Source organism: Neovison vison, chromosome 1, assembly GCF_020171115.1.
Source record: "Neovison vison isolate M4711 chromosome 1, ASM_NN_V1, whole genome shotgun sequence".
Classification (NCBI taxonomy): Eukaryota; Metazoa; Chordata; class Mammalia; order Carnivora; family Mustelidae; genus Neogale; species Neogale vison.
The window spans coordinates 240,856,479-240,867,240 of record NC_058091.1 but is presented as its reverse complement, the minus strand read 5'-3'; the positions used below and the strand labels follow the sequence as shown (position 1 = coordinate 240,867,240).

At 39.6% G+C, this 10,762-nt stretch overlaps 1 protein-coding gene across 1 annotated transcript; it reads right to left on the bottom strand.

Moving 5' to 3' along the window:
* Positions 1-70: 70 nt before the first annotated feature.
* On the bottom strand, positions 71-9,480 carry LOC122891289 (bromodomain-containing protein 8-like). The gene is made up of 7 exons (XM_044226837.1): positions 8,801-9,480; positions 7,320-7,583; positions 6,566-6,711; positions 3,427-3,516; positions 3,261-3,329; positions 1,261-1,438; positions 71-520 (listed from the first exon to the last, which is right to left on the bottom strand). Exons 1-7 carry the CDS (start codon positions 9,101-9,103, stop codon positions 470-472), a joined length of 1,101 nt encoding a protein of 366 aa, XP_044082772.1. The 5' UTR covers positions 9,104-9,480; the 3' UTR covers positions 71-469.
* Positions 9,481-10,762: the final 1,282 nt, after the last annotated feature.

The window sequence follows — 10,762 nt, the reverse complement described above, 5'->3', positions numbered from 1 at the left end:
GTAGACACTTTCCCCTCATCCCCCACCATCCCGTTTCAGATAGCATATATAAGAAACCCACGTCAAATACCTTACGGTCATTACACGAGATGTTGTCCCCTTTATTCCCAGATTCTGTAATCATTAAAAAAGCAATCTTCAACTTGTGAAATAACATTTATTTATAGAGCAGTTATAAGAGGCTTAATTTAGTTACATCTAAATCAAGCCTTTGGAACAAAGAAGTGAGGAACATTTATGGCATAACCCCAGATCTCAGCTTTCCCCGTTTTATATTATGTCCACGACACCTTTGACTCTTTGGTTGTGAGTTAACACATTTTTCTTACTAGAAAAGCAACAGAAAACTGGTAAACAAGTACTGGGATCTTCTCTGAGTCTCAGTAAAAGGTCCCAAATCCAGAAAAGGTCAGGACAGCAGCTCCTGGTTATCCAGACGTTTTCCATCATCCACATAGCTGGCTGGTTCTCATTCCAAACTATTTAAGTCTCTTCTTTTGTCTAACCAAATACTCAGCACCTACAGAGTCAAGGCAGATAGCAAGCTATGAATCTTAAAAACTATGGAGATTTGAACGCAATTTTCTTTTTCTGCAATGAGGTTTGACTATGCTTTTTTTCCTTTTAAATATGCTCCTTCCTAGAAAAGAAACTCCCAAATGTCTTCTGCCTACCATGTCTTACCCCTGTAGATGGGACAGTGTGAACATACATTAATATCAACAGGTATAGCTTTGGTCTGCATGTTTAACCCTCTGACTTGAGGCCCTGGAAACAGGAGCTCCAGTTACTTATCTATCCCCATCTCTCTTGAGACTCTTCCACTGCTGCCTATCTTCCTATACTAGTTTACTTCACTATTTATGAAAGCTGGAGGCTTGGAGTTTTCCAAAGCAGTAGGTACAATGTCAATACCTCAGGGCCTTTAACCATGTCTAAACATAAACTCTGAGGGTGCCTGGGTGGCTCAGTGTGTTAAGCCTCTGCCTTCAGCTCAGGTCATGATCTCAGGGTCCTGGGATTGAGCCCCACATTGGGTTCTCTGCTCAGCAGGGAACCTGCTTCCCCCTCTCTCTGCCTGCCTCTCTGCCTACTTGTGATCTCTGTCAAATAAATAAATAATTTTTAAAAATAAACAAAACAAAACATAAACTCTGAGAACACAAGGTCACCTTAACATCGCTCTTATTCTCACAGACTTTCTGAAATCAGATTCCAGAGGTTGTACTCCTTTTTCTTACAGCTCGCTACATACAGTACCTGAATCTGCTCTAAGACTTCTCGCTGCATCTCCACAGCCATATGGTACACATGATGATCAGAGTCATTGTACATCACAGCATTCTGAAACATCAGCATCAGGTCCCGCTGGAACTGAGCCATGGTACGAATACGTCCCTTAGACAGATTCCTTTTCAGGCTAGTTAGGTCCATGGGTCTGCAGATGGCCAAAAGAAACCAAAGGAAATCAAAACCTTTATGTGGGACCTAACATGCTCTCTTAGAGAACCAGCTCTTAATTCCCACCAAATAATAAAATAGCAACAGCAGCTAACATTTGGTTTTTTACAATAGGCCAAGTGCTTACCTTGCCAAGTACAAGGTACTTTGTATATTAATTCACTTGACCCTCTCAGTAAACTTAAAAAAGCTAGGTACTTTTATTATCACCAACTGGCAGTGGGGAACCAATGCTAAAGAGGTTAAGTACTTGCTCAAAGTCACACAGCTTGAATTCCAATTTAGAAGCAGCCTGACTCCAGAGGCCACAAGCTCTGGAGGCCAGAGGCCACTATACTCTACCCCTTTAGGAGGGGTACTGGCCCCACATACCAAAGTTGTAAGGAGACCCATGATTAGTCTGTCACAGAGGAGTTACTGACTATTCAATGTGTAGTCCTATATAAGTTGTTTAATCTGCTGCTCTTACTATATACTCAAAAGCTAAGAATTTTTTTCTTCTTTTTTAGAAAAGAGTGTGAATCAAGTGAATGTTTAGATAAATAACTAATGAGACACAGAAGAGTCCGTATATAAGGGAAGACATAACAGTGTAGAAAGAGGACTGAACTAGTAGGTTAAGAATCTAGGGTTTAGTTCTAGCTCTGCTCTTCACTGTTGATCACCCCAAGTCATGAGCACCTCTGAGCCTTACTTTCCTCATGTATAGAATGAGTCTTTCATTGTCCAAAGGTGCTTTCCTGATCTTTTATACTCTATTAAAACACTGGTTTATGACAGCATTTTTAATGAATTATGCTATAAAAATCCAAAATAGTGCTATCAATGTTTATAATAGCCATTTGTATTACCATCTTTGCCTTAGCATACTTATAACGGCTTGATGAATATAATAGTATTCTTTTTAAAGCTTTGGTCCAAAAGATTGTACCAAAAGCTATCAAAGGCTATGGGAGATTACAATGAGTGGATGTTACTTAAAAATCAATACTAAGGGGCGCCTGGGTGGCTCAGTGGGTTAAGCCTTTGTCTTCGGCTCAGGTCATGATCTCAGGGTCTTGGGATTGAGCACCGCATCGGGCTCTCTGTTCAGTGGGGAACCTGCTTCCCCCTCTCTCTCTGCCTGCGTCTCTGTGCACTTGTGATCTCTCTCTCTCTCTGTCAAATAAATAAATAAAATGTTTTTTAAAAATCAATATTAGGGGCGCCTGGGTGGCTCAGTGGGTTGGGCCGCTGCCTTCGGCTCGGGTCATGATCTCAGGGTCCTGGGATCGAGTCCTGCATCGGGCTCTCTGCTCAGCGGGGAGCCTGCTTCCCTCTCTCTCTCTCTCTGTCTGCCTCTCCATCTACTTGTGATTTCTCTCTGTCAAATAAATAAATAAATAAAATCTTTAACCAAAAAAAAAAAAAGAACATATTAAAAAAGAAAAAAGCCTATTATTATCCTTTTGTTCCCTGCATTCTTTCTCAAATGAAGACCAAGATTACCATTACTTTATAAACTTGTTCAGATATAAAATATATCTTGAGTTTGTAAGTAATCTAAATGAAATAAAGAAATGATCAGGGCACCTAGCTGACTCAATTGGTAGACCATGTGACTCTTGACCTTGGGGTTGTGAGTTTGAGCCTTATGTTGGGTATAGAGATTACTTAAAAATAAAGTCGAAAGGAAGGAAGGAAGGAAAGAATGAATGAAGGGAGGAAGGAAGAAAGAAAGAAGGATGGATGGATCAGAAATAAAGTTTGAAAGACAGATAAAGAAGCAACCAACTGTTCTTGACCCCTTTTCCACTGACCTTTTCACCACGTCCTTGTATCCTGGGGCCTGCCTTTCTGACACAGGCTTCAGAAAAGGACTGCTGAACCTGTTAAAGAACAAACTCTGAGAGAATGAAGAAACTCTGGAAAGTCATTCAAATGAGAAGAGGGACTGTGAAGGCCAAGAGTGGCTTGGAGACCTACCTGTGACTGGCAATCATCTTCCAGACTGGCAGGAGAGTCTTCTTAAATAACAAGTGATCCTGAATAGGGTCACTCTGGCCTATATCAGACCTATACGATAAAACAGGACAGAAAGGAAACAGTAACTTCACATACGGTATTCTGTCTCTCCCAGGTAGGTAAAAAGATTTCCTCATTATATAGTGCTCCTACTTAATATGGGAAGGAACTAACACCAGAAATTAAAACATATTTAATCCTTCCATAAGAGAACCCAAACACTACAAATATTCTCTTACCGGTCACTATTACCTAATGAAATAGTTATTTTCTACTATCAATCCACAGTTGCTTCTGTCTTTTGGACTCTTGCTGATTTGCTCTTCAGCACTTGTGACTCTAAAAAACTGGTGTATGAAAGTAGTCTTTGTTCACTGATGCTCCCCAAGTGTGGGGTACATAGTAAGTGCTCACATATTTCATAGTATTAAGTATTTTGGAAATGAATCTGGTCCTATGTTTATGCAGAAACATGCCACAGTAATAAGTATTTTTCCTACATTTCCTGAGAAGGAAATACTTGGTTATACATCTTAGGGAATTCCCTTATGTTTCATCTGAATTCTATACAATTTACATATTTCTCCTTTTCACTAACAAAATACCTAAAAAAAAATTCATTTTTCCTCATGGTTCTTCCTTCTCTGTGCTAAATGGTCTAGTTATTTTTTCTTCTAGGTGCTACTGTCCAATGTTTTATTTCATCTTATAATCTTCCCAGTTGACAAGTTTTCTCTTTATTCTAAAGTTTAACATTATGTTATACTTCTTACTTAATATATTGCATTAATCTCTCAAAATGGGTTCTTCTTACACCTAAAGTTTCACACCCTCTTTGTGTTTTATATACCATACGGTGTGTGTCCATTCAAGCACAACTCACATCTCATTTTATCTTTCTCCAAGTTGAACAATTCCAAACAACTATCCAGTTTCAGGATATGGTATCTCATCTGCATCTAAATTATATACACAAAAATCAACTGTCCTTAAATCCAGAACCCTATCAGAACAAGGCATTTAAAGACCAAAACAAACCTCTTCCTTTGTTTTTGGTCAGTTGACCAGAATGAGTAACAGTTCCTTGGTACCAGGGCATTTTTGTTCATATATCCACACAAACAGTATTAAGTTTCCATTATATGAAAGGTACTGCCTTATAACTTTCCATTATATGATCATAATTGATCACCTTTGCAATATTTTAAGAAATAATCCCTAGCTTACCTGTATTTCCACCTATTTGGAAATGCATGCCAGGCAACAAGTAAAAACATGGGAACGGAAAGCACCTGCAGGCTTAGAGTGGTGCTCCACAGGTTCTACTTCTATTTTTTCCTGAGAGTTAGAACCAACTAAGGGGAACCAAGAAAAGAGGAGCCTGGAGAACGTCTATCTTTCAAAGTAGTTTTAAGCTTGCCTGATTATAACACAAAATCTCAGCTTTCTATTTCCCTTAAGTCATCTGGCCAAGGAGACTCAATTTCTATTATCTATTGCTTTCTAATAAATATTCCATGTTTATCCTAAATCCTAAAATAAGAACGTGGATTTTGCCATTCAAGGTACTAAAATGTCATGAGATAAAATGTCCCAGATTAGAGATTTCCCATTTTCTGGAAAGTCATCATATATGCCCTCTGTTCATACTTACACAGGGCATTACAGAAAAGCAAAGGAAGCAATTCTTCAACAACGTAGGTATTAAGCTATGTTCTACTTGCATAACAGAATTTTGAAATCTGCTACTTAAAAAAACAATACTTCATGCTATCTTCTCTCAGTATATAGTTACAAGACCAGGCCCAGAAAAGGAACTATTTATAACCATAACAAAACATTTTTTTCCCTCTGATTTAAAGAGAAATTCCTGGGCACCTGGGTGGCTCAGTGGGTTAAGCCTCTGCCTTCGGCTCAGGTCATGATCTCAAGGTCCTGGGATTGAGTCCCACATCAGGCTCTCTGCTTGGCAGGGAGCCTGCTTCCTCGTCTCTCTCTGCCTGCCTCTCTGCCTACTTGTGATCTCTATCTATCAAATAAATAAATAAAATCTTTAAAAAAAAATTCCCTTTACTAAAAAAAAAAAAAAAAAAATAAGTTTCCACAGTTTACTCTTTAGCTTCATAATTATTTATAAGAAGACAATTATACAAACAATTTCCCAGGATCTGTGAAAAAGAAACAAAGGAGGGGCGCCTGGGTGGCTCAGTGGGTTAAGCCGCTGCCTTCGGCTCAGGTCATGATCTCAGGGTCCTGGGATCGAGCCCCACATCGGGCTCTCTGCTTGGTGGGAAGTCTGCTTTCCACTCTCTCTCTGCCTACTTGTGATCTTTCTCTCTCTGTCAAATAAATAAATAAAATCTTTAAAAAAAAAAAAGAAACAAAGGAGATCAATACTTCAAAATAATTTTTAATTACAAGTTACAAGGAATTGTTTAAGTATTTTTGAAAGAAGTACAGTTTCAGTATTAGACTTGAGGGACAATCTGAATGGCAATGTTTCCTGAATAAATACAGTAATTAAAGAGAAAGTTTATTGAGGCACCTGGGTGGCACAGTCGGTTAAGTGTCCAACTCTTGGTTTTGGCTCTGGTCATGATCTCAGGATTGTGAGACCAGGCCCCACATCAGGCTCTGTGCTGAGCGCAGTCTGCTAAGGTTTCTCTCTTCCTCTCCCTTTGACCCTCCCTGCCTCACACACACGCATGCTCTCTCTCTCTCGAATAAATAAATAAAATCTTTTAAAAAAAATAGAGAAAGGTTATTTATGAACGAGATTCTCAATGTCAATGAAACTTTTTTTTTTTAAAGTAGGCTCTTTGCCTAACATGGGGCTTATACTTACAACCCCAAGATCAAGAGTCACACACTCTACTGACTGAGTCAGCCAGACGCCTGAAACAGATTTGTTTCATAAGAGGAAAACATAGACTTCTATTTATACAATAAAGTTATATTTATTCTATTCCTAGTGTTCTCCAAATTTTAATTTTTTTATTAATTTACAAAAGTAATCCATGTTCGTGGTAATGAATTCAAGTAGGCATAAACAGAAGTAAAAGTGTGAATCTTAACAATCTTGGTAAAAATCCATACTTACAACTTTGAAGAGGTAGCACGGCTGAAAAGGATATCCACCAGAGGAGTCTCCTGAATGCTGAAGCCATCATCACACTCACCTGAAGAGGGCTGGTCTTCCACCCCTGACACATACCCTTCACCCTGGTCCTCCTCTTTGGATTCTTCCTGAACCTCCCCAGGGAATGCCAAGAAACAAAGAAATCTTCAGAAAGAGATTTACTATCTGCAAGGTAATTTTACTTGCATGGGGTAAATGAAGGCTGACTTTAAGGTGGAAAGGGTCAATTACATAAAGCTATACAAGAGATTGGAGAAAGATGACTTAACCAGACCTTAGTCAATGAATTCTTGTTAACAGTTTGGCCAGAGAACTATGATTCTGTATCCCAAGAAAAAATAAAAGACCAATATACTAATTTCTAGATGGATGTTGTATCCTTTTAAAACTGTCAGTATGACTTGTGGCCCTGGAGTTGCTAGACTAATATTCAACATAATGACATTCTAAAGTGTATCGATTGCTCACTGTGAGCCAGGCACTAAGCGAAGTGTTTTACATGAAAGGTCTCACTTCAACTTCACAGCAAATCTAAGGTAGAGAGAGCACCACTATTCCATTTACAGTGAAAAAACATTTATAGTTAAGGGTGCTGAAACCTGGATTTGCCCCCAGGAACCCAAACTTTCTGGGGTTATCCTGCATGCAGTAACTATGTGTTCTGCCTCCCTGGGTAGAGGACCAATAAGCAAGCTGGTTTAAGTTACTCACTCACCTCTTCACTCTCCGTGGTTAGTGGCTGAATTACACAAATATCTGAGGGTGCTGAAGCCACCTCTGGCCTTCCATTTTCTCCCAGTGACTTCTCAAATACCAAGGGGTCTACTCTTGCTGAAGGCTGTTCAGGCTCTCTGCATGACTCTTCTTTCTCAATAGCTTCCATTTCCCTTCCCCTTTGTTGTCTGGTACCAGATGAAAGACAGCAACCTTCACTTGATTCTTTGCTGCTAATGCACAATGGCTCCATTAAATAAGCTACCTGTAATCATAGTATGCATAAGAACACCACTGGAAACCATTATCTATATATCAATAACGTTACATGATTACATTGCCACTATGACTCAGTTTGAGATGCAAACAGATTAATTCATTCCATCAATTAAAATGTATAAAAAAGGGGTTCCTGGGTAGCTCAGTGGATTGGGCATCTGCCTTCAGCTCAGGTCATGATCCCAGGGTTTTAAGATTGAGCCCCACATCAGGCTCCCTGTTTAGTGGGGAGCCTGCTTCTCCCTCTCTGACACACCCCCAACTTGTGCTCTCTCTCAAATAAATAAATAAAATCTTAAAAAAAAATAAATAAGATGTATAAAATAACTCAGATACCCAGACACTGAACTAGTTGCTAGGAACCTAATAGTAAACAAGATAGATATATTTCTTGCCTCTTCAAAGAGCTTGTGCTCTAATTTTTCATGTCAAGTGTCAACTCTGATCAACTGGGAGTGGTAGTCAAGAAAACTGTTGAAAATTTTTCCTCCACAGACTTTGCGGAAAGAAGTAGCAACACATAATATGGATTTATCTTAACCTAGGTTCTCCTGAATGTGTGAAGTTGCCACATAAATATAAACTATCCAATTCGGTTTATCTCTGGCCTTCAGCCCTAAACCAGGGTAATAAGGACACTGTAAAATATTGCCTTGAAGTCATAATGTTATAACCTTCCAAGAGCTCGGGTGTCACCTCCCATGACTCTGAAAAATGAATTGCAACAGATATTCATAGGGCAGTCCACTTCCTATGACCTTGGGCTCCTTAAGACTGGGATCTTAGGGCGCCTGGGTGGCTCAGTGGGTTAAGCCGCTGCCTTCGGCTCAGGTCATGATCTCAGGGTCCTGGGATCGAGTCCCGCATCGGGCTCTCTGCTCAGCGGGGAGCCTGCTTCCTCCTCTCTCTCTGCCTGCCTCTCTGCCTACTTGTAATCTCTCTCTGTCAAATAAATAAATAAAATCTTTAAAAAAAAAACAAAAAAGACTGGGATCTTAGAACATTCAGTCAAAAAGTACATATTCAGCACATATTGTGTATTAGCATGAAGTCCTAGAGACGTAACAATTAACTTAGTTCCTGCCACTGTGGAGCTTGCATTTTAGTAAACAATATTAAGAGTGGTAGAAATGTATGTATGGGCAAGCATTCTCTTAGGAAGCTGAGACTCTCCCAACTTTGGAAATAACGGTTCCCCATTACCTCAGACAGAAAGTGGAGGAGATTCTGACGGCTGACTTCCTCTGCCTCTTCCTGAGATTCCTCACTGCCTCCGTCCCCCATAAGCAGCTCACTAGGTTCTCTCCCTGGGCTGCTTTCCTCTAGTTCCTCAGCCCCTGGCTCCTCAGTTTCTCTCCAGCTGCCCACATCGAGATCCAGACTGGAATCCCATGAGCTGAAGAGGGACCTGCAGTCGTTGCTCAGCTCAGAGTCATTGGGATAGTCTTGCTCCGAATCGAACCAAACCCACTCACGCCCCATCTGTAAATACACAGAAGAATGCATTAAATTCACTCATACCGCTATTTCTAAGGCATTTTCATCTCCAATCTTCAGTACAAAGTTGAGGGATCAGAAACTTCTTTCTACTCACCATTACAAAGAATAAAAGCTAACTGAAGGGAGACATCAGGAGACGAAATGTTTGTCATTAGGAATAAAATGAAAAAGCCTCATGTCAAACAGGGTAACAGAGGTATTACCCAGTAATTTCTTCTTGAGTTTCCTCATACTCCAGAAGGAATAGGAACATAGCTAGTTGAACAAAATTCTTCTATCCCCAATCACCCCTAAACTCAACTGGAAGACAATACATTTGAGGGATAAGAGATATTTTGCTAAGTGTATAGACATTTTTAATCAACCACTGAATCCTCAAAACATACTTTAATATCATCTGTGGCATTCTTCCAGTCATAGCCAACTCACTTCTCAGAATGAGTACAGTATCAAGTTTTAAAAGTATCTTCCCCTCCTCTCATTACACTACACTATCCTGGTTTTCTTACCCCTTTCTCTTCTCCATTTTTAAGTAGGCTCCACACACAGCATGCAGCTCAGTGTGGGACTCAAACTCATGACCCTGAGATCAAGACCTGAGCTGACATCAAGAATCAGACTCAACTGATTGAGCCACCCTGGCACCCCTCCCTCCTCTCTTTCACCAGCTGCAAGAAATCCTTCTTTTATGTTCTTGTCTGGCCTTTGCTTCCTTATTAATACTTAAAATAATGTCGCATTTTGAGGTTTCAACTTTGATCTCTACTCAAATAGCTCCTGTATCTCCACCTTTACTTCTTATGTGCATTCTGGTCTCATTTTTCCATGTATGCAAAGGTGCTATACCATCTGCTTTAACATTTCTAACTAAAATCACTTCTCTTCCTGAATATCTCCAAAATCATTTTCTTTCCCAAACTCCCTTTTCCCTCTTATCAACACTATTTTCCTAATCCTCTTTACTTCTCTTATATTCAGTCAACAAGCCCACTTATCAATTTCCATCCATGGTAACTTTTCTCAATGCCCATCCTCTGTTCTAAATAAGTGCCAAAACCTCCTCGTCAGTTTCTTGAGCTTTAATCCAATGTGCTGTAAAGCACATCTGTCACCTTCTCTACCAACCCAAAGTCTATATCCTTTAATGGATCTCCTCTACAATTTTCTCTCATTTTTAGGGCTTCATGGCTTGTACCACATGCAAGTTTATAGACTGCTTTGGGAATATACTTTCTCTTTTTTTTTTTTTTTAAGTAGGCTCCATACCTAGCATGGTGCCCAATGAGGGACTTGAACCTGAGATCAAGGCCTAAGCTGATATCAAGTCAGATGCTTAACCGACTGAGCTATGTAGGCACCCCTGTATTACAATTACTGATCTTCTAATTCTTAGATTGACTGACTTCCCTTCTGTCACCCCACAAGACTGTGTCTTCTACTTCCTTAGCATCCTAACAAGCTTCACAGTTTAAGCCAGAAAGATCAGTAACTTCTATTATCTTTCTTAAACACATCTTTTTCAAGAAAACTCAATGTACTAGACAATACCCTATTAATGTCCATTTCTGTATAATATAAGGCTCCTAACTGGTTTACCTCATGGAGTTAATTTTTACTTAGTAACAAAAATTGGAATAAACTCAGATGATAAATTTCCCCTTAAAC